The following is a 23,274-nucleotide window of genomic DNA, read 5'->3' as shown; positions in this document are numbered from 1 at the left end:
CTTAAATGCAAAAGCCAAAGCGGTTGTTTTGGCTAATAGTGAACATTTCACTAAATTCCCTTTGCTGAGAGGCTGTCATTTATCCTCCCTTTTATTCTCATTAACTTTAGAGCCTTTGATGTCTCCAGGGGGATGAGCATATTAAAGAAATACAGATAGGTTCTCCCTGTTTTAAAATTTCAGTCTTTGTGGATGACTTATTGCTATTTGTATTATAACCAAAAACTTCCCTTGAGAGGTATATTTCAACAGTTTTCCGGTTAATGTGCCTCCTTTATTGTATTATACGAAGCTCAAATTACAACAGTGGCAAACTTTGCCTCTTTCTTTGGTAGGCTAGATAAATTTATTTAAGATGGTGTTGTTATTTTCGTGATGGCTTTATGTTCTTCAAGTCCTCCCAATTCAGCTTTTGAAGAGAGATCTCAAATTGTTGGGTACCTTACTGTTGAAAATTTTGTGGAAGGGCTCGAGACCAAGAGCTACCATATGTTGGTTAAAGCAAGGTTGGGAGCAAGGTGGCCTTGCACTTCTAGATCTGAAACTATACAATGAGGCTTGCTTACTTAGCATTTTAAGGGATTGGTTGGTTTCCACTTCAATTTATGTCAACTTCAATATGGAATCAGGGACTTCTGAGCCTTTTTAATTAGGCTATGTGTTGCATGCTAGTAGTGTTAAGTTATCCAAGGAAATTCAGTCCAGTGTGTTACAGTCCCTATGCGCCAACTGTGACATAAGATTGCTAAATTACTGAAAGGTAATTCAGAAGTTTTCCCTTTTTTTACCAATTAGAATTAATTGGGATTTCATTCCAGGAGATCAAGTAAAATATTTCTCTATCTGTGGCTCTATAGCATTTTTTTGTGTCTTTGCAGACAAACACCATGGGGCAAAAGAACATGTCTAGTGGCCCTGAAACACAAAAGCAAAAGGAGGCCTCAAATTCAAGGGACCAAAATCGCCTTAAAGGATTGCCCCCCAAAATGAATATCTCGCAGCCACATAGGGAGGTTGAGTGGGGGGGGGGGGGTGTCAACTGATCAGCTGACCTTTCACCAAACTCTGACTGATGCTATCACCCTTTTTGGCTTTGATAATCTATGTATAGGTGGTGATTAGAATAAATTCCCTGTCCCAGATCAGAATAGGACTTAGAGGGTTTGGGGGGGGGGGGGATTACTCACTCACTGAACCCGCATTAAAGACCTCACTGATACCTTTCACTTGCTTGATATCTGGAGATGTCATCACCCGATGAACAGAGATTACACATTATTCCCCCTTAGCATACCATGTACAGCAGGATTGACTACTTTCTTTGCACCCCAAATGTTTTCTCTAAAATCTCAAATTGTGCAATAATGACTTTCATGATCTCTGATCATCACCCTATTCAAATAGGTATTAATGTGGCTTCTTCTGGCCCCCGGGCTTTTACATGGAAGTTGAATACATCTCTTCTTGGGGACAAACATTTCTTGAGGGTGTTAAGGGATGCAATTCTAGAATTTAATTAATTTAATCTTGAAGGAAATTATGTACCAGACCTACGATGGAATACTTTTAAGGCGTTTTTGCGGGGAAAAATTACAAGTTGTGTCAGTCATCTTCAGAAGGAAAATAGAAAGAAGGCAGATGTCCTGGTGGGTCAAATAAAGGAATTGGAGGGAAAGCATAAGAGATTGAGATCCATATTCAAAAGCCATTTAGACGAATAAGTACTACTATTTAACATTTCTATAGCGCTACACGACATACTCGGCGCTGCACAAACATAAAAAAAAGACAGTCCCTGCTCAATAGAGCTTACAATCTAATAAGAGAAACATACAGGACAAGAGACTTGGAGTATTTCATAAAGGAAGACAATGGTTAAAAAGAAAAGAAAGTCTGTAGATGGGATTTAAACACATCGAGAGAGGGAGCATGACGCACCAGTTCAGGAAGATTATTCTAAGCACATGGTCCAGCCGGGTGGAAAGCATGGAGTTGGGAATTGGCAGTAGAGGAGAAGGACATAGAAGGGATTAATCCGACCAGCAGAGTGCACGAGGAGGGATATAGAGAGAGAGAAGAGAGGAGCGAGGAGAGGGAACGAGGTGCTGCAGAGTGAAGGCATTTGAGGGTGACAAAGAGGAGCTTGAACTGTATGCGGGAGTGGATAGGAAGCCAATGCAGTGACTTCAGAAGAGGTAGCAGAGCGACTTTAGCGAAAGATAAGGCACGCAGCTGAATTTAGGACAGACTGCAGTGGAGAGAGGTGGCTTGCCAGGAGGCCTGTGAGGAGCAGGTTGCAATAGTTTAAGCGGGAAAAGATGAGAGAGTGGATATGGGTATCAGATGAAATTTTTCAAAAAATATCTGTTAATAGCGGCCCCTTTCTTCTCCCTCTTTTTCAAGGGGTGAGGGAGATGGGAACTTCGCTAGGTACTATGGCTGACGCGACTATATCAATTATAAAAGAGGCAAAAATGCACAAGAATTTGGTTCATATCGACCTATCTCCCTACTGAATTCAGACATTATAATGGTAAAGTTCTCCAGTTGTGTCTAGAATCTGTACTGCCTTTCATAATACATGGGAATCAAACTGGATTTGTAAAGGGGCAAGTCTCAACCCATAACACCAGAAGACTGATTAATATCCTTCACATGGCTAGGAAGAGGGGTAGTGCAGTTCTGGTACTATCCTTGTACACAGAAAAAGCCTTTAATCAGCTGAGATGGGTCTTCCTCTTTCAAGTCCTTAGCCATGCAGGGTTGCTGGATCGATTTATCTACGAAATTCGAACTATGTATGAAAGGCTGAGGGCTCACGTGTTAATGGTTATCTGTCCCCCTTTATATTAACAGCACGAGGTTCTCATCAAGGCTGCCCTTTGTCACCTCTAAATTTGATTTAGCTATGGAGTCCCTGGCTGTGGCAATTGGGCAGCACTCTTGCATTCAGGGTATTAAACTCGGGGGGAGGGAACAGAAGATTTTGCTTTGTGCGGATGATGTGCTGATATATTTGACAAACTCTGGGGTGTCAGGACCGGCTCTTTTGGATTTGCTAAATGCCTATGTGGCCTTTTAGGAATACAAAATACATTTTGATAAGTCCAAAATTTATCAAGGTGACTCTTGGCCAGTGATACCTGAATGTCTCTCCGCCTTCAAGGTGGTGCCAGATGGTTTTACATACCTCAGGATCTTCGTTCCTAGAGATTTTCACGATTTATTTTCTAAAACGTATACAGCACTGCTTGGAAAAAGTAAGTAGAATTTGCGATACTGGGGAAACTTATCCTCGACATGGCAGATAGAATTAGTCTTCTGAAAATTAATGTGCTGCCCAAGTTACTGTAACTTTTCCAGCATGACCCTTGCTATATTCCAGCTCAGGTGTTTTCTGATCTTCATAGCTGGATGGGAAAGTTTTATCTGGAACTATAAACCTGCCAGGATTAAACTAAGACAATTATGGAGCAGTAGGGGGCAGGGGGAATGGCTCTGCCTAATCTTTGACTCTATTACCGGGCAGCTAGATTAGTCTGCCTTCAGGCTTGGATTTGTGGAACCAGCGCTCCCTGGTTAGCACTGGAAACGGAGCAAGCAGATATGGTTAACTTGGCGATCCTACCCATTCCTGCCTCTTGCTTCACCACAGCATCACAGAGCTAACCCTATATTGGGGCATATTCTACAAATTTTGTGGCAGGTGCATAGATATATGGGGCACGATGGTGGGAAGTTGTCGCCAATCTCCTCCCTGTTCTGTAATTCTATCTTGTCTGAATGTACCATTCCTCCGCTGGATTATTGGTGGAAACAGCTTCATGAGGTAGCCGACATAGAAAATCCGTGCTATGACTTGAAAACTGAGAATTTTAAATACCAACAAATTTGGAGCCCGTATATGGAATTCTGTGCGCAGCCGTAGTCAGCAAAGGGATAACATACAGTCTATTTGCTTCACTTTGCTTGTGTTTTTGTCTCTCTAGATAACTGCATATTTTTGTGACAGATTCTGTTATTTTCATGCAGCTGTATGACAATATATATATATGTAGCTACCCCTGCTAGACTATATATAGTTGCCTTTCTGAACGTATAATTTGTAATGTCATATATAGTGTCTTCTGTATGTACTAGTTAAAGATAATGTATATTGTTGTATATAGTGCTTTTTGGAGTGTATAATTTATATATAGTGTATAAGGTTATCCACAGTGTATAAGGTTATACGCAGTCCCTTTTTGAGTGTATAATTTGCAATGTTACATATTATGTTCTTTGGTTGTTTTTTCATCAGGTACTGTTCCTATTCTCCTCTTCCTCTTTTTCACTCTCTTCTCTCGCCCCTTCTCTCTTCCTAGCTGCACCCCTCCCCTCACCCTCGTTTTTTGTATTTTCCTCCTTTCAGTTATATTGTAAACCGGCATGATGTACCCACGAATGTCGGTATATAAAAGCTAATAAATAAATAAATATATTGTCCACGCTGGGAAAAAGTTGTTAAATAAAAAGTTATAAAAACTAGAAAGGGCTCACTACCCCCACTTCATAACAATCAGTACTGGCCTCTGTAAATAAATGATCTGGAAAAGTAACAAGTGAGGTGATCAAATTTTCAGATGACATGAAATTATTCAAAGTTGTTAAAACTGCAGTGGATTGTGAAGAACTGCAGAAGGACCTTGTGAGACTAAGAGACCGGACATCTGAATAGCAGATGATATTTAATGTGGAAAAGTGCAAAGTGATGCACAAAGGGAAAAATAAATCCAACTGCATGTATACGATGTTGGGTCATCAGCCAGAAAAAGACCTTGGTGTTCCTGTGGACAGCATTTTGAGACCCCCAGCTCAGTGTGCAGTCATGGTCAAAAAAAGCAAATTTAATTTTAGGAATGATCCAAAATGGAGAATAAAACATAACAACATATTGCCTCTGCATCGATTCATAGTGCGACTGCATCTTGATTATTGTCTGCAGTTTTCGTCACCCTATCTCAAAAGAAGACATTGCCGAATTAGGTAAGAAGACGAGGGCAACAAAATAGTGAGAATGGAACGGCTCCCCTGTGATGAGGCTATGCGGGATAGGTGCCTTCAGCTTGGAAAAAAGAGACAGATGCAAGGGGATATAATAGATGTTCATAACATCATGAGAGGGGTGGAACGGGTAAATAAAGGATGGTTATTTACCCTTTCAAACACTACTAAAACAAGTGGAAATGCCATAAAACTAACTAGCAGTTTTAAAACAAAACATAGAAAGTACTCTTTCACGCATCCCACGATTAAGCTGTGGAATCTGTTGCCAGAGGACTCGGGATTTAAAGACGTTTGAACAAACTTCTGGAGCAAAAGTCCATAAAACATTATTAACCAGGTAGACTAAAGAAAGCTATTGCTGTCCCAAGGAGCGACTAAAAGTTAATTGGTCTACTTCATGAGATAGGCCAGGGTCATGCGACCCAGACTGGCCACTGTCGGAGACAAGATGCTGTGCTTGATGGACCTTGGGCTGACCCAGCATGGCATTTCTTATGTTCTTATGTAAGATGGCGCACTTGTCTGTATTAAGTTAAAATTATCTTTCTTCTTTTAAGTTTATTTGGACTAATTTTTGGACTTAGCTGAGCTTCATGTACTAATGTACCTCCAGCATAAGAAACAGCTTTATAATACGTTTGTTTATGAGATTGTCAACTGTCTATTTGTACCAAATGTATAACTTTGTTGTTAATCTGCTCAAATAAATATGTTTGAAAGAAATCCTGCACTCTGTTAACTGAAACAGAAAGTGAAGTGGATAAGGTCCCCAGGATGATCTTGTCCCAGTTATATTATAGCAAGATCTCGGCGGCAGGCACAGAAGGCCTGATATACTAAGGCTTTTCTAACATTCTGTGAGAATACAGAAATAAATCTTAGTATGGGCAGTGGAATTTAGAGACACTGAAATGTACAGCTCCTACATTGGTGTCTAATTGTAGTACTGGGTATTATCACAGTAAGACAACCACGTGTTTTGATGTTAGGGTAGGATATTGCTATGGCAGACCACAATAATGTCTCAGAAGTAGTGTTTTATATTATCACTGGGTATCCCATTGATATCTCAGTATAAGGGGCTGCACTGTATTATTGGATGCTACCCTAATGGGTCATGATGGGGTCTCACTGACAGTACTAGGTAATATCCTGGCGGGTCATGCTGAAGTCTCAGGGGCAGTATTGAGTACTATCATGGTGGGTAATGCTTGGATCTCAGTGGTAGTATTGGGTACTAACCTGATGAGTTTTGCTGGGGTCTTTGGCAGTGTTGAATACTATACTGGTGGGCTGTGCATGAGAAGTGGGGAAAATAATCATAGATTTTTGCTGACAGTACCTATTGCATGAAACTGAAAGCGGGAAGGCTCAGAAGAATCCATTCCTAGTGTAGTCGTGCCACGTCCCCACCTGCAAACCTGTGACCTGCAATGAGATCATAGAGGGTATAGAGTCAGAGCTGAGGTTGGAAGGGCGCCTCACTCATGAACAGCATTACTTGACCCTAAATTCAGTGAAAAGCATTCATAAATGATGATCTCTCTCGCTACAGTATATCTATAATTAATAGAAATAATTTTCACTGTGTTGTGATTTTTCTCTAAATACATTTACAGTTTCTTAAACTATATTCATTATCACTTAATTCAGTATAAAGCTCACAGATAAATTGTGTATGATGAGAAGATCTGTGCAAACAATACTGCAACACCCAAATCAAATCATATAAAGCGAAAATCCTAGTGGCGAAAAACACATTTATTTATTATTTTTTTAATATTTATTTCCTGCCTGTCCACTTATTATTCAAAACTGTTTCAGGACTAAGCAAGGCACTCTGGTGAAATTTTCAGTCTCAAAATCCTTGTTTAATTCTTCATGAGGTCCAGTCAAGCTGTTTGGCCCCACGGTTAGACTGTGATTTTGTTAGCATTGTGTTTCTATGAAAAGATTTTTAAAAATGTGGATGGAATTGGTCCTAGCAGCTCATTTTCTTAGGCCATATTTGAAGGAGAGAAGAGCCATCCAACTCTGAATTTAGGAAATTGAGTGTTAAGGAGGTAGGGTGACATTTTAAAAATTATGGAGTGAAATTCTGAAGGGGTTTTGCATGCAAACGCCTTGTATGCAGAAACGTTTAATGTACGCATGAAAAAGCGATTGTCAGAATATGGAGAGTAGGTGCGAATTCACGTGATGTAAAAAGTGGACGTGCTTGGGATACGTAAAGGCGTAGTTTAGATGGTCATGTGTGCGTTGCTATTATATGCCGAATGTACAAGATGTACACCATCAAAATGTGCAAACGCTTTTGCATTTGCTATTTAATGCATCATATTCAAACTTTCATTCTTTTTGCACCTGGTGATTGGCAAGCTGGCTTCTAGTAGTGAGTGGAAAGGGCTGCTTGCTAGGAATAGAGGGACAGTGTGTGCAGTGTTAAAAGAGAAATCATTGTTTTTGGCCAAAAGTTTGTCTGGCATGTCATGTTTATTTTAGGCTCTGTCCTGCTCTCTGATCCAAGGTTTGCTTCCAGTGTTTAGAGTAGCCTTTGAATAGATGTCACTGGATTTCTGAGCGTGTTTGTGTGTGTATGTGTGTGTGTCTGGTGAGTGTTGTGTGATTAGGGCTAACTGGCTGTGCGTGTGTTTGTGTGAGTAGGGCTGACTAGGGTTAATTGGAGGAGTGGTTGAGTGATGGATAAAATGAATATAGTAGACTAGGAAAAGGATCCAACTGACAGCCACTTGTCAAGACTCTAGCTTCCAGATGAGCAGACAGGGCCGAAACCCATGCCACAAATTTAGGATTAAACTGGAATTTGTTTAGAATGGCAAAAAGAAATGAACAATGCAGCCTATTGAAGGCCTTTTCCGTGTCTAGTGTCATAATCGCTCCATTCACTTTGTGCCAACCAGTGAAAGCTATTACGTTGAATACTCTTCTCATATTGACTCAGTTTGATCCGAACGCACAAGATCAGTCGTAACTCTCTCCATCCTAAATTGGAGCACCTTGGCCAGGATTTTGAAATCAACATTTAACAGATCTGTTTTAAAGAATTAGAAACATAGCAGGTAATTTTCAAAAGGTTTTACACATGTAAATGGGCTTTTGAAAACTGCTACGATATATGCTACTTTTACGCTCATAACTCCTTTGAAAATTCATTCCTTAGAATCTAATGGCAGCTAGGGACAATAAAGCCCATCTGGTTTGCCCACTTTTCACTTGTGCAATGCCTTAGATTTCATATGATCACTGTTGATCTCTGTTTTCTCCACACTTCTTCATAAGTAAGGATCCTCTGCCCTTATCCTATGCTTTCTTAAATTTGTTACTATTTTTGCCTCAGGTATTTGCCACCCATTTCACAAAGAAATATTTTATTACAATATTCCAGAGTTCATCCAGGCTCATACCATGACCTCTTCTTCTGGATCAGTGTAAAAAATATAACTTGTACACGTAATAACCCTGATTTATATGCAGAGGCAAGTATTTTATAAAGTATACATGTATACCATTTTGAAAATACTTACTTGCAGGTGTACTTGGAATCAGTAATTTGCTGATACCTCTCTACCAGTTTACCCAGACCTTCTCCAGTACACCTAGACCCTCTCACACTTCACCCTGAACTCCCACTAGTTTAGCCAGATCTTACTAGGAAATACCACACCTCATTTCCTTGTAATGTCATCACGCTGATTTGAATTCTGACCTGAAGAAGAGAGCATTAGCTCTCAAAAGCTAATCAAGAAATGTATTGTCAGTCCAATAAAAATATATCACCTTATATATTTTTTGCTTTTGTTAACATTTGATTTCTGTATATTTATATTACAGTAATAATTTGTAATGTCACATCTCTATAAACATATTTGCATATTCAAATTCATTTCTACTAATTATATATGTAAATTCAATGGACATTTTTGTCCTAAATGTGATCCTCCTGTTTGGAGGTGAGTGTCCTCCTTTTGGGGTACATCTCCTTGTCGGGTACTCCAAGTTGGCCATCCTAATTAGAAATGTTACAAAATAAGGAAAACAGAGGCGGAGGATGGACTTTCCTTAAACAAATATGCGGATTAATTTTTAATAGCAATTGAGAAAGGTTTATAACAGGGCCAGATTAAAGCCAATTGATGCCCTAAGCCCAGCCCAACAATGGTGCCCCCCTTGGCCCTTCCACTCCTTAACTGACAAGACACTGAGACTCAATAAGAGCTGAAGGTGAAATAAGAGATTAAAAATTCAGTTTTCTTCCAGGCCAGACCCCCCAACTATATTAAATATAAACTTTCTTTTTAACTGTATTTAACACTAAATAGCAGTAAGCAATATAAGCAAATTATTTACTTATAACCAGGAAGCAACAGAAAAAATGCAGATTTTCAGTACTCTGTGGTGCCCCCCCTATGCACGTGCTTATCCCGCTCCATGGTTAATCCAGGGCTGGTTTATAAACATAAATGGGAGTTGTTTGGAAGACGGATCTCTCTCAGGTGGGAAGGTTCCTCTTTAATTAGTCTCCAACCAGCGGTTTCTCCAGAGTTGGGTTTGTGTTGTTAGTAACAAGCCCGAGTGTACACCTGTCTGTGTCAGTGTTACACAACGCGCGCCGTCACAGGGAGGCACAGCACCGAGTAATTAGTTTCATTCTTCTGAAAGCAGCTGGGTAGGTCAGACCGGATTGAAAGTCATTTGTAGGACATGCGGCAACTCGTACAGCCAAGGAGAACGGAGTCACAAAATATTCCCAGCTCTTCTTGCGGGTCCAGCTTCAGCCATGAACAAAGAAAAAAAATCAGCCCAGCCCTTCTCTCAGCTGGTGCCTCGAGAGGCCAAGGAGATAGGGGAATGCTGAATGGTTCTAGTTATTTATTATTATTATTGCTCTTCCAGCTTGGTGCATGGACACACCGCGTTTTGGGGGCTGCATGGCATTCACTAAGATTGAAGTTTTTGAAAGTTGAAAGCTTCTGCTCATTTTATTGAAACTCAAAATAAGAGAAGAAAGAGAGAAGACAATTCTTTCAAAGTTAAAAATGTCCATCTCCTGATTCTATAAACTATATTACTTCACAGAGAGACAACATACATAATAATATAATTTATTATTTATTTAGAAAACACAAGGTGTTCACCTATCTAAACATTTTAAAATCTAAACTTACACATTCAACCACCATTCACACACCAACATAAAAATTCTGTGTTACACAAACAATTCTGAATTACAGTTAACCAATACACATCATTATTACAATTTTAAGACAAAGATTTATTTTATATTGCTTGACTTATTTTGTATATCCTATCCATGTCCTGTTCATGTCCTGTCCAACAAAGAATCTCTTTGTTTCGCCTTCCAATCAGGCTTCCTCAGGGACTCGGTCTCAAAAAAGCCGGTTGATTTTCTCCCAATATTTCTGTCTTGAGACCTTTTATATTTATATCCTTACTAAACAACCAAAAACAAAATACAAAAACTTTATCATTTTCTTCAAAAAGTTGATGAATCAACCAATAACATTTATATTAACCCGCAGCTTACCTCTCAGAAAATAGAAATCTCCGCACAATTTTTATTCTACCTTCAATATAAGTCAGGGTTATTTCCAAACGGACATCTCTTCCAGAATCAACTTTTGATCACTACAATAAAATAGCCAAGACATTATATAAACCTTACCCCAGAAAACTATCCCAAACTTTTACCCCATATCCCAATTTACTCACACAGCTCAATAATGAAAAACGTTACAACCAAGCATCAACACTGGTTCCAAGCCTCTAATAGTATTCCTCCGATAATTCATAAGCCTTAATTCATTATGGAACCTTGCGTGTGCCTCATTGTATCTATTAAAAACCAACAATAAAACATTCTTTATAACATATCCTTTAAATACAAACTTACCATTTACTTTATAACACTCCTAACCACAATCGATTCACCTTCGCCATACTTACATGTGACCTGACGTAACATTCTACGCCGGAAATGAAGTAACGATGTTGAATACCTGAAACTTTATATACTATCCTTCAAACAATCCATTTCTCCACCCCTTCAATTAGTTCTCATTTAGAAAAATGCATGCCATTCAATGGCATCATTTAAACCCAATGGTATAACAGTACGCCAATTAAAAATGAAACGTTGTTCCATTCTTCTCAAAGCTCCGGACAAATCCCCACCATACTTTACTCGTACTGAACTGCAAAAATTTTTTAGACGGTTACATATTCGTGAATATTTTTCTAATGAAAATACCCCGTTTGAAAGAGGAGGATTGTATAAACCATCTAAATGGGTACCTCCAACCCCCCCTAGTCATTTGTTACAAACGTTTCAAACATTGGTATTGGCTGAGGTTGATTATATTGATGAACAGAATGAATATTTACAATATAATCTTTCAAGGGATGAATGGAGAGCATTTAAACAGTTAAGAAGCGATCCTACTGTAAAAATTGTAGCCGCTGATAAGGGTGGTGGAATAGTCCTTATGAATATTGGGGACTATGATCATGAAGTTTATAGACTGTTGGCAGACGAGAAATCGTATAAGAAGTTGGATAATGATCCTACCGATTCATTACATCAATATATCAATGAGACTTTGGAAGTTGCATTGAAAGAAAAGATCATTACTGAAAAAGAATTTCGTTATTTAACGGTATCTTTTCCAGTTACAGCTCATTTTTACATACTTCCAAAAATTCATAAGACTCTTGTTAATCCACCTGGTCGTCCTATAGTGGCCGGAATTGGGACTGTATTAGAACCGATTGCTAAATTGTTAGATCACTTATTACAACCTAGTGTATTGTCCATCCGGTCATATATAAAGGATTCCACAGATTTCATTAATTCATTGACAGTATTACAGCATATAGAACCGGATTGGTTATTGGTGACTGCTGATATAACCTCGTTGTACACCAGCATTCCACAACAGTCGGCACTTGATATTATTAAAGGTGAACTCATAAAGATGAATTTGCCCAAACGAAGGTTGAATTTTCTGATTACCATTGCAGAAATAGCACTTACTAGAAATATATTCAGTTATAAAACTGATTATTTTTTACAAGTCAGTGGTATTCCTATGGGGTCTCCGTTAGCCCCTAGTACAGCTTGCCTTTATGTGGCAAATTTTGAGGAAACTTTCATTTACAGTTCACCTTTATATCATAATATCGTTTATTGGAAACGGTTTATAGACGATTTATTTTTCATCTGGAGTGGCAATAAGGGTGACTTGGAAAGATTTTTGGATATGATGAACTCCAGTGATCCAAATTTGATTTTTACTGTTACTCAAAATACAGGATTTACAGTATTTTTGGATATGAAAGTATCGCTTTATGAACACAGGTTGGTAACCAGTGTACATAGAAAATCTACAGATCGTAATACTTTATTGCATTATGGGAGTTTTCATCCAAGGATGCTGAAAAATAACATTCCAACGGGACAGTTCCTTCGTTATAGGCGCCTGTGCAGCACGACAGCAGAGTTTAAGGCACAGGCTTATCAATTATCTGAACGGTTTGTATCTAGGGGGTATAGTAAATCTGTAGTAAAAAAGGCCTATAAGCGGGCATTATATTCAAATAGGGACAACCTATTGATTCCAAATGTCAAAGAAAAATTGACTCGACCAATTTGCACCATTCCTTACTCTGTAAAATCTGGTGGTATAAAACAAGCCATCTTAAAACATTGGCATATTTTGTCCAATAGTTCCCAATTTAGAGAGACACCAATTTTTGCAATGAAAAAGCGCCAGTCATTACGTGATCAATTAAGGAACTATAATGATCCGAGGGACCCTGATGATATTTGTGGGCAATTTAGATGTGAGGCTTGTTCGGTTTGCTCTTCTGTAATGGTGTGTAAGGTTTTTGAACATTCCCATTTAAAGCATCCGTATAAGATTCCGGGGAGATTTGATTGTAATTCCAGCGGTGTAGTATACGCCATACTTTGCCCATGTGGGTTGATCTACGTGGGTCAAACGGCGCGTCCAATACGTTTAAGAATTATTGAGCATCGCAGTCGCATTAGGACGCGTCGAGAACATGCCCCTTTGGTAGAACATTGGGTGCTAAAAAATCATTCTGTTGATGAGATCCGATTTTTTGTGATTAATAAAGTTACATCTCCTGATTCTGGCATTCTGTATGTAATTTTGGAGGTGAACTGTTTGCAGAGGAAGGTTAGCAGGAGCAGTGGATCCACTTTTCTTTCAAGAGCCCAGAGAAAGTCCTTGTTTTAAGGAGGCCCAGAGTAAGGACTGAAGGGGTGAAGAAAGCTGGACATTGTCAGACACACATGCAAAGACAAACATACTTGCATACGTACACACACATGAAGATACACAAACAGGCCGATGCAATATAAATGTGCTAAAAACTGGTGCTCCTATTGAGACAGGGCGGTGTGCGGGTTAGGAAAACGGACGCTCAATACGAGCGACAGCAAATTGACCAGCACAATATACACGCACATTATACACAGCCTGGAGTGTGTATATTGTGCGTGTTTATTGTGTGATCTGAAATCAATTTTTTTTCAGACAAGTCTTTTTAATTTTGCATCGTGCTGCTTTCTCCGATTCCTACTATGTCGTACTGCGATGATACTAAGTAGGAGGAACCACAGAAAAGCAGTATTTTTTGTTTTTAAGTTGAGCCCGTGACACATGGCAAGATTTTACGCCTGCTCCGGGGGGGGGGAGGAAGCGTAAAATTTTCCGTGTTAAGAAGTACATGTTGGGGGTAATAGCTAATAGCCTCATCTATGTGGCATTTACATGTGGTGAGCGCTATTAGCCACGCAATTGTTTGGACGTGCATTTTTTATGCGCTAAACCCATTACTGCATTGGGAGTTATTCAAGTATGTCCAAAACTCGCGTCCACGTGCACTAGACTGAGCACACTATATTGCATTGGCCCCAAAAACTGATACACACATGCTCAGACACAGAAACATTGAATATAACGGCAAATAAAAAGTGGAAAGGGGACTATAAATAATACAAAATGACAATAATTATTAGGCTCATCTAGTCTGCCCAATTTTACTCCTGTGCATTACCAGAGATCCCAGTTCATTTGTTTTCCCCCTTCTTCTTCACAATTGGGGGATCTTCTGTGCTTATCCTTGGCTTTCAGGAAACTCAGTACTGTTTTTGTCTTTATCATCTCCACTGGGAGACAGTTTCATGCATCCGCCATCCTTTCTGTAAAGAACAGAGCGCCAGACACTCATGCATGCTGATGCAGACAGAGAAACACACGCTCACAGCACAGAGAGAGTACACACGTGCACGGAAAGGAGAGTCTGCAGAGGACTTTTCTTTATTTGGAGTTTATCCTTCTGCACAGCCTTCATTACTCTCAGCTCGGTGGGCTCTCAGCCAAAACTATCAAGTCACTGTTTTCTGCTTAGTTGTTGCTTTCTCTTTAGTACCTCACATCAGCATATGGAAAAGACTTTGACAGAAAAAAAATGAGTTTGGCCACCAGCCCATATTTTACTTTTTAAAACATCTAAATGACTTTGGTGAATAAAATGCAGACATGCAAAAGTATGCATCATATAAATAAATCAGTGTTTCTCCCCCTGCCCTTTTCTTCGCTGTAGTACTTAGTTACCCCACCCCAATTTTTTTTTTTTTTTATTGCAGTACTGTTTAATGCCATTCAAGTGACATCAAACCTGAGTTGGCCTAGTCACTCGCACATGGAAGTCCCCCCCTGTGTGATTCTCCATTCCAGCTCCGAGTCAGGCCAACATTTCTGCAGGCTTTCACTGCGAGCAGTTTTACAACTCAGCTAACGGGCCTTTCCAAATCTATGCTCAAGGCAAATTATAATTCAGGGACAGCAGGTAAATCCCTGTCCGGTGGGAGCAGCCCACGGACCCCGCCACATTCACCCTCTTTGCCGGGCCATTCTCACTGACTCCCGACACAGCCTCATACCTCTGGGTCTCCTCGGGGTAGGACACAGTGCTCCTCACAGCAGGACTACGCCGATGCCGTCGGGCCATGCTCCTCAAGCACACGCGTGCCCAACCTCTCTACATTTAAAGGGCCTGTGGAGGGAAAAGACCCCCAGCACCTCCTGAAGACATAATACGCTCAAGCCTATAAAAGGCCTTTGCTGTCTCTCCCTCACTGCACTAGCAACAGGTCCAGCTACGCTTCGTAGTGCGTGTGGCTTCCCAGCTTGTCTTTAGTTCCAGCCCAGCCCTGTCTTCAGTTCTGGTCCAGTTTGTCTTCTTACACATTGCCTGCCTGTTCTTATCATTGTCTATGTGCCCTGCCTATCCATTCCTCCTGTCTTCCATTGGACGGATACCAGTTTGAACATTGCCTGCACCTCCAATATGCTTGACCGCTGCCTACCTCTGACCATTGCCTGGACTCTGGACTTGCCTACAACCCAGCTTACTACAGACCTCTCCTGCCATCAGCAGAGACCCCCACCTAAGTCCTGCCGGCCCCAGCATCCAAAAGCTCAACCCAAGGGGAACAAGCGCTAGAATAGGTGAAGGTCCTGTCGGGTCACTGCTTCGCCTGGGTCCACCTGCCGACTGTGAGAACCTGAAGGGCTCCTCCCGGCAGGTAGAGCTCATCCTACCTCTGTCCAAGGATCCACAAAAGGGCTTACAATCGACACTGTTCTGATTACATAATATAACAGAAGATGTGCCATACTGAGTCAGACCAGGGTCCATCAAGCCCAATATCCTGGGTCCAACAGTGGACAACCAAGTCAGAAGTACCTGGCAACTAACCAAATATTAAATAAATAGATCCCACGCTACTAATGCCGGCAACAAGCAGTGGCTATTCCCTATTTATTAATAGCAGTTTATAGTCGTCTGCTGTAGGAACGTATCCAAACCTTTTTTAAACCCAGCTACACTAACTGCCATAACCACATCCTCTGGCAATGAATTCCAGAGCTTAATTATGCACTGAGTGAAAAAGAATTTTGTCCGATTAGTTTTAAATGTGCTACTTGCTAACTTCATGGAGTGCCCCTTAGTCCTTCTATTAACTGAAAGAGTAAATAACCGAGTCACATTTACACGTTCTAGACCTCTCATGATTTTGTAGACCTGTATCATATCCCTCCTCAGCTGTCTCTTCTCCAAGCTGAACAGCCCTAACCTTTTTAGCCTTTCCTCATAGGGCAGCCGTTCCATGCCATTTATTTTGGTCGCCCTTCTCTGCACTTTCTCCAGTGCAACTATATCTTTTTTGAGATGCAGCGACCAGAACTGCACTCAGTACTTAACGTGCGGTCTCAGCATTGAGCGATACAGAGGCATTATGACATCCACCATTTTATTTGCCATACCCTTCCTAATTCCTAACATTCTGTTCACTTTTTTGACTGCCAGAGCACACTGACTTACCAAATGCTACTATCAGACCTTTACAAATAGTACAGAATGCAGCAGCATGCCTATTTACAGGAACCAAGCTGCATGAACACATTATACCAACTGCATTGGCTTCCAATACAACAAAGAGTTTATTATAAAATAATATCCATAATACATAAAACTCTACAAAACGCTTCATCACCATGGGCCAATGCTATCCTTGCATCTACAAACCAACTCCTGCTCTTAGATCTGAAGGCAAAAATCTAATAGAAATACCCTCTATCAAAGTAGCTAGGCTAAGCATTACCCATGAAAGGGTATTCTAAGTTGCAGGACCCATTATCTGGAATGCTGTCCCAGAAAAAATACATTTAATATCATGAAGCAAGACATTCAGAAGGCATTAAAAACTTACCTATTTACCATCTTCAACTTTGCTTCTTACAAGATCAGTACTTAAACTAACACCTGGACGTCTGTGCTTTCTACTGTTATGTTGTTTTGCTGATTACATGAATAAAAGTTAAAGTTGCATGAAGAAAGACTGGAATCAGTTGGTTCCTGCTCCAGTCTATACGGTTTTCACTCGGCTATCCTACAGTGTTCTGTAAATCCTCCCTTTTTCAGACTAAGCTAATTGTTTACTTTCTCACTGTAGAACTATTGGCATAACTACAGTTCACAAATTCTTGCCTGTTCATAAGCAGTTCTTAGCATTTCACAGTGCAAAATAAGTAAATATGAGTTCACTTAAGTGGTTGGCCTGTGGCTTTCAAACTAGTCTGGGCTCCTGGTAGCACCTCTCTCTGGGCTCTCTGCAATGCCTCTCTCAGGGCTCTCTGCTGCACCCCTCTCTGGCTCCTGCATGCTGCCTTCCATAGGTCAGTCGGTGCTGCATTGCACAGGTCATTCTGTAGTGCCCCCCTTCTGGGCGCTCTGTGTTGCCTCTTCCAAATGAAGCTGTGAAGCTCCATCATGTGCTTTCTGGTATTTCAGACTCAGTCACTGCAGGATCATTCCTCTGGCACTCCTCCTCCTCTGTGGGCTCTTGCCACTCAGGGTCTGTTTTGGCTTCAGCCCAGTTGCTGCTTTCAGCTCTCTCTGAGGTGGAGTCTCTTTGAAGGGTAATGCTGCAGCCATGTGACTCAGACAGCTGCTGTGCTCTCTCTGCTCCCACTTGTATTGGATCCAGTCCTGGCTTTGCTTTCTGCAGGTAGGGATTTAGAAGCACTGTTTTTGCTTTCTAATCCTTCCAGGCATGTGCCAAAGTAGCTTGGTCTTTCAGGATACTTTCTTGGAGCTGCCTCTGCCCTTCCTGAAGGCTCTGAATCAATGCTTGCATCCCCATTCAATCATGATTCCACTCAGCTGAATTCTTGTACTTAGTACATTGCCAAAGCTTGCTGCTGGAGGCCACACCCTGTGCACACACACATACTCTGGCAGCTTCAGTCTTTGTAGGGACCGTGCCCTGTTTCTACACAGTTTCTCTCTGCTCTCTTTTTTTCACATTGAAAAGAAAGAAATCCTGCTTTCCAGCTACTTAATTAGTTCCTTGACTCAAGTGAGCGGAGCTAGTCTCTTACTATAAACCTAAACCTGTTTTCCCCTACAAGCCTCAAAGACCACTCTCTATTACAGGGATTTTTTTTCTCTGTGCTCTTCTCTGAGCTAGAGTTCTTCAAAACCTCTGTGCTCTGCACCTCTAGCAACACTTTTCTTCTATCCCAAACCTACTTCCTTAGGTAGGGTGCACACAGTAAACCTTTCCACTTTCTTGACTCCCGATGGAAGCATGGGTTCAAATCCCACTTTTAAACACCATATGTTGAATAGCCAAGTGAAATCTGTATAGGCTGGAGTAGGACCACGCTGACTCCAGTCTTTCATCATACAACTTTAACTTTTATTCAGTAATCGGCAAAACAACATAACAGTAGACTGCCTACCTTTGCAGCATATTCACAACACTAACTTCCAGAGAGGGTCAGGAGCTCCTGCTCTTGGAAACACTCACACTCTTATCTTGACCCAGCAAGGTCCTGAGCTCTCTCCCCCTGTAGGATTTAAGGTGGATCAAGCTCAATGCCTGGCCCAGCACAGGTTAAGGAGGGGAAGTAGGGCCACTCCTTCACAAACACGCACAGCAGTTCCTCAAACTGATAAAGAGTATGCAGCGAGAGAAGAGACACAGTTTCTTTCCCAAGCAAATTGCCAGTTTAAGAACTGAACTGAATAGCTAGAGGGGAGTGAGATCACATTCTGGACATGATACTACAGACTGATCCCTTGGAAAATGTAAGCTTTGTATATATGTATTAATTGTTATTATCTGCAACTAACTCTTCTGTATTTTCTGATTTTATTTATTCTGTGTTTTAACCTCTTATTGCTTAAATGAACCTACCAAAAATACCTGGAACCGTGATGTACTGACTCGTGTGCATGTGATTATTTGTGTGAGGAATAAAATTCCTGCTGTTCAAGGCCCCCAGCTATAATCCCAGTAACTGTATGTGTGCTTACATTAAGTAAGCCCCTGAGGCAGTCCTGTATCTGCATGCAGTTGATAAGCCCCTCAGGTAACTCCCAATGTAGACCCCAGTGAGATTAGCCCCAGGTCAGAGCCCCCAGGCAGAATTGCCAGTGTGCATGGTCTGTGCCCAGAACACAAGCTAAGAAAGTCCCTGGCTTTTCCAGGAGCACTAGAACAGTCAGAGGTGAGAAGATGCCTCTGACCTCTTAGGCGACGGATGGAAAGTGCCCCCCAGGAATTCTTAGAAGAACACCTGGGTCGGTGGTCAAGTGACCTTCCCACTCATCACTTATGACAAAGTCTGCTGTTGGGGGTCTTTCCTGTATCTGCTTAGTGTGGAAAACTCCAGTGCTGGGAATGGGACAATAGGCTTGGCTGTTCTTTGGAAACGGGGGCAACATCCCATCTGACCACACGGCCAGCTTGTAATGCCACGTCTGTGCTAAAGCCACTGCAATAACTTCAGAACTCGGCGGTTCGATTGGTATCTGGTGGAAGCCACAAAGAACAAATCACACCAGGGCTTACATCTACTATCAAATTCAATATAAAGTCTGTATGATGGTCTTTAAGCTGATGCAATGGTGATATATCTTCCTGATGCAATGCTCTTTTGTGGCTTTATCATCCAACACGAACCTTCAGATCCTCTCAAAAACGTTTACGAGAAATTCCATTTGTAAAACAAGCTCTTCTTGCTGACACAAGACTCTGCTTTCTCTGTTGAGCTCCCACATTCTGGAATTCGCTTCCAGAAGCCCTGTGTCAATTAGACTGTTTGAAGGCATTTAAGTCAGTACTTACAACTTTTCTATTCAGGCAGGCCTATTTGTGAAGATATGTGAACACTCAGTCTTTTTTTTTTTCCCTGCCATGATTTTTACTTTAGGAGATATATTTATGTGTGTGTAGTTTTATGTTTGTTGAAATTGCTTTTAATTATGTATGTTTAAGCTTTATATTGCTTAGAGCTGAGACATTAGCAATTAAGAAATTTTAATAAAGATAAAGATGTGCTAAATTAATACATTCTGAAACTTTACCCCTCCCCCAAAAGAGGACCAGGAAACATTGTTTTGCCAATGCTGTTATCACTGTTTCTTCCTCTATTGCTGTCTAGATGGACATTTGATCCACGGTGAGGAACGAGTTCAAGCATGAAACATTGTTGAGGTGAAGTCCCTCAGGAAACAGGTGATGGAAATCAGAAAGGAGGTGGCAAGACTGAGAAGCATGAAGGAAAATGAGGGCTACATCAATGAAATGCTGAATGAGGTGTTAAAAATGGAAAACTAAAGCAATGGGGAAGGTGAAATTGAACCACAAGATGACAGCTGGACCCAGATTACTGCAGCCTCTAGACCCTACATCCTGACTCCAATTTCCCTCAAGCTTAAGAAACCAGTGTATAGCCCTGGAAGTGGAGGAGGAAAAACTGAACCTTGAAAATGCCAAAAATGCAAGCTCAACAACCACAGTGTCTAGGACACGGAGGGAAGTGGTGGTGAATAACTTGCTTTTGAGGGGATCAAAATCCAAGACATTATGGAGAGAGTGCAAAAATTCTCAAGCCTACTGACTGTTATTCAGTTAGTGCTGCCTGTCCATGTTGGCACAAATGATATGCTAGGTACCACACAGAGCATATCAAAAGTGGCTTCACAGCTCTGGGAGAGAGGGTGAAACGGACAGGTTCACAGGTGCTAGCTTCCTCAGTCATGGCCTAGTGGTTATAGCAATGAGCTAAAAAGCAAGGAAGTCAGGGTTCAAATCCCACTTTTCCCACACATGCTCCTGGTGACCTTGGGCAAGTCACTCACTTAGATTGTAAGCTCTTTGGGGCAACAACTTATCATATCTGAATACTTACCACCACTGTACAGCAATATTTATGAAGACTAGCAATGATTTTATTTATTTATTTAGGTTTTTTATATACCGGCATTCATGAACAAGTCACATCATGCTGGTTTACATAGTAATGATGAAATCAATATTCAAAGAGATTTAGATGGATAGCTCACAAGTTATCAGTCTAAATGGCAAGTTTTGAATATCCCCCCTTACGTTTCCAGCTAAACATTCTTATGTGGCTGAGATTTAGCAGAATAAGTAAAAGGCATGTTGGAGGTATGCCAGGGTAGGGTTGAGTTAGCCAAATAATTTATCTGCCAGAACTCCTCCACTGCTGCTACCCGAACCCTCGGTCACATCCAGGGCTCAGTGCATGCTTTCCTGACCTTACTCAGCCTGGAAATAAGACAGAAGCTGAAAGGACCCAGATGCTCAGCAGGGGGAAGAGGAAGAGTTTCTGTGGGCTGCACAAAGTAATGATCCTGCTATCCATGCCCTGCTGGCTCCCCATTAATTTCCATACCCTGGGGGCTCATGCTGGAACTAGGAACGAGAGGCATGCTCGACTTCACATGCTCTCAGAAAGGAGGCATAAGAGCCACCACTGAGAGCAGAACCTAGGAGCTGGTCTGGATTTGAGCATCAGGCAGTGGTGACTTTTCCAGGGCACACCTGATCAGGCCTGATGGCACACTGGTTGGGGAACACTGCTCCAAAGTAAATAGCCATGTTTTCAGCTTCTGCATAATGGTCAGATAACAGAGTTCTAATCTGAGGTGAGAAGGCAGCTAATCCCAAAGCTAAGATACCACTGTGGAGAACACTCTGTTACACAAGCCCATTTTGGCCTATATTTGAATTTCAAATTATATCTCAATAGCAGTTACCACCTAAATAGCTAAAATGCCCCCACTAGAGAGTCATAATCATGTTTCAGAGGAAGTATTTAGGCACAATTCCAGCCTTGCTCAAGCAAAGACAAAATAATTGTTTCTAGTGGGACAAAGCTCTAAAAGCAAGCCATCACATGGCACACCAGCCATCCCATCTCATACATACCAACTGTTTTCATTCATCCCATACCAAACCATTCCAATCTTGATTTTTATTTTTATATATATATATTCTGCTTTTTGGCACTTCAGAGCAGATTATATTCAGGTACTGTAGGTATTTCTCTGTCCCCAGAGGGCTTACAATCTAATTTTGTACCTGAGGCAATTGAGAGTAAAGTGACTTGCCCAAGGTCACAAGGAGTGACAGTGGGATTTGAACCCTGGTCTCCCTGGGTCATAGCCCGCTGCTCTAACCACTAGGCTACTCCTCTTCACTCATACCATACAATATTTCCCTTCCCATGCCATCCTATCCTATATTATGCCTTCCATTTGCCACCCCAGCCCATCCCTTCATATTTATTTATTTATTTATTTATTTATTTATGGGTTTATATACCGGAGGTTCCTGTATAATATACATATCAATCAATAATATTCAATCCTATACCACCCCATCGTAGTTTCCCAACACAATGACACCAAGCTAAGATGAGGAGATCACATGTAATCCAGCTCACTTTAATTTGTGCATATCTCAAACCATGGCCTTCTATCAGACTCTGCAAAGGCATAACCACAATTAACAAATCCAGATCTGCCAACTAACTCCAATGCAACAATAACAATCAGTCCTGCTTACCATCTGGAAGCATCAGTAACCATACTTTTTATACTGATAACTGAAATGCTTTGAGAAGGAAGGTGAAATGCTTCGACTGGTTTACAAATTCCTTGAAATCTGGGAGTTAGTTGGCAGCTCTGCTCATAGGGCCCTACTACACAGTATAAGATGGCAGATAAAGACCCCCAGGTCCTATCTACTCTATTGATTCTCCCTATTTCAATACCACACACCATTCTTGTCCTCTAGCTTCATTTACCCTCACTCCCCCCGGGCGAAGGTTCCTCTGTGTTGATCCTTTCATTCTTGAATTCTGAAATTTTTTTTTCTCTTTTCTTACCACCTCCTATTCTGTGCATCCTCAACCTTTTCTGTGGCATACTTCTCCCTGTTACTCACTGATCACAAAGATTAAACACAAAAGAAAACCAGAATTTTTATATTTATTTTCACTGGCTGCTGATTGTGGGATCTCTAGCCCAAGCCAAAACAAACATTCTGGGAAGTATTTTATCTGAAAGCTGATGCTGCTATCACGTTGATCAATCTTATGAAATGACTATGCTTTATAAAGCCCTGTAGACAGGCCGGTTCTGTCAGTGCTATTCTTTTACCCTGTGCTGCCTGGAATGCTAAAAGAACAGCCAGGAAAGCCAGAAGAAAAAGCTGTGACAGAAAAATACTGATCTGACTGCCATGTCTCTCAGCAGTCCAATCCATGCTGCCAT

At 41.1% G+C, this 23,274-nt stretch overlaps 1 protein-coding gene across 6 annotated transcripts in view; it reads right to left on the bottom strand.

The window, feature by feature from the left end:
* The window catches only part of ARHGEF10L (Rho guanine nucleotide exchange factor 10 like), a 187,199-nt gene that overhangs the window by 145,045 nt on the left and 18,880 nt on the right, over nucleotides 1–23,274 (bottom strand). For 3 of the 6 annotated variants that reach the window (XM_029577849.1, XM_029577847.1, XM_029577848.1), the window contains exon 2: nucleotides 6,389–6,474. The exons of 2 other annotated variants lie outside the window; for them this stretch is intronic. In XM_029577849.1, coding sequence (XP_029433709.1) covers nucleotides 6,389–6,431 — 43 coding nt within the window. In that variant the 5' untranslated portion in view covers nucleotides 6,432–6,474. Of the gene's footprint in view, nucleotides 1–6,388; nucleotides 6,475–16,891; nucleotides 18,328–23,274 lie in introns of those variants that run through there. One more of the 6 variants, XM_029577846.1, reaches the window with a different exon arrangement.

Source organism: Rhinatrema bivittatum, chromosome 15 (genome assembly GCF_901001135.1).
Source record: "Rhinatrema bivittatum chromosome 15, aRhiBiv1.1, whole genome shotgun sequence".
In the NCBI taxonomy this organism is placed as follows: Eukaryota; Metazoa; Chordata; class Amphibia; order Gymnophiona; family Rhinatrematidae; genus Rhinatrema; species Rhinatrema bivittatum.
Note: the sequence above shows the minus strand (reverse complement) of the source record. Positions and strands in the feature narration are given on the sequence as shown.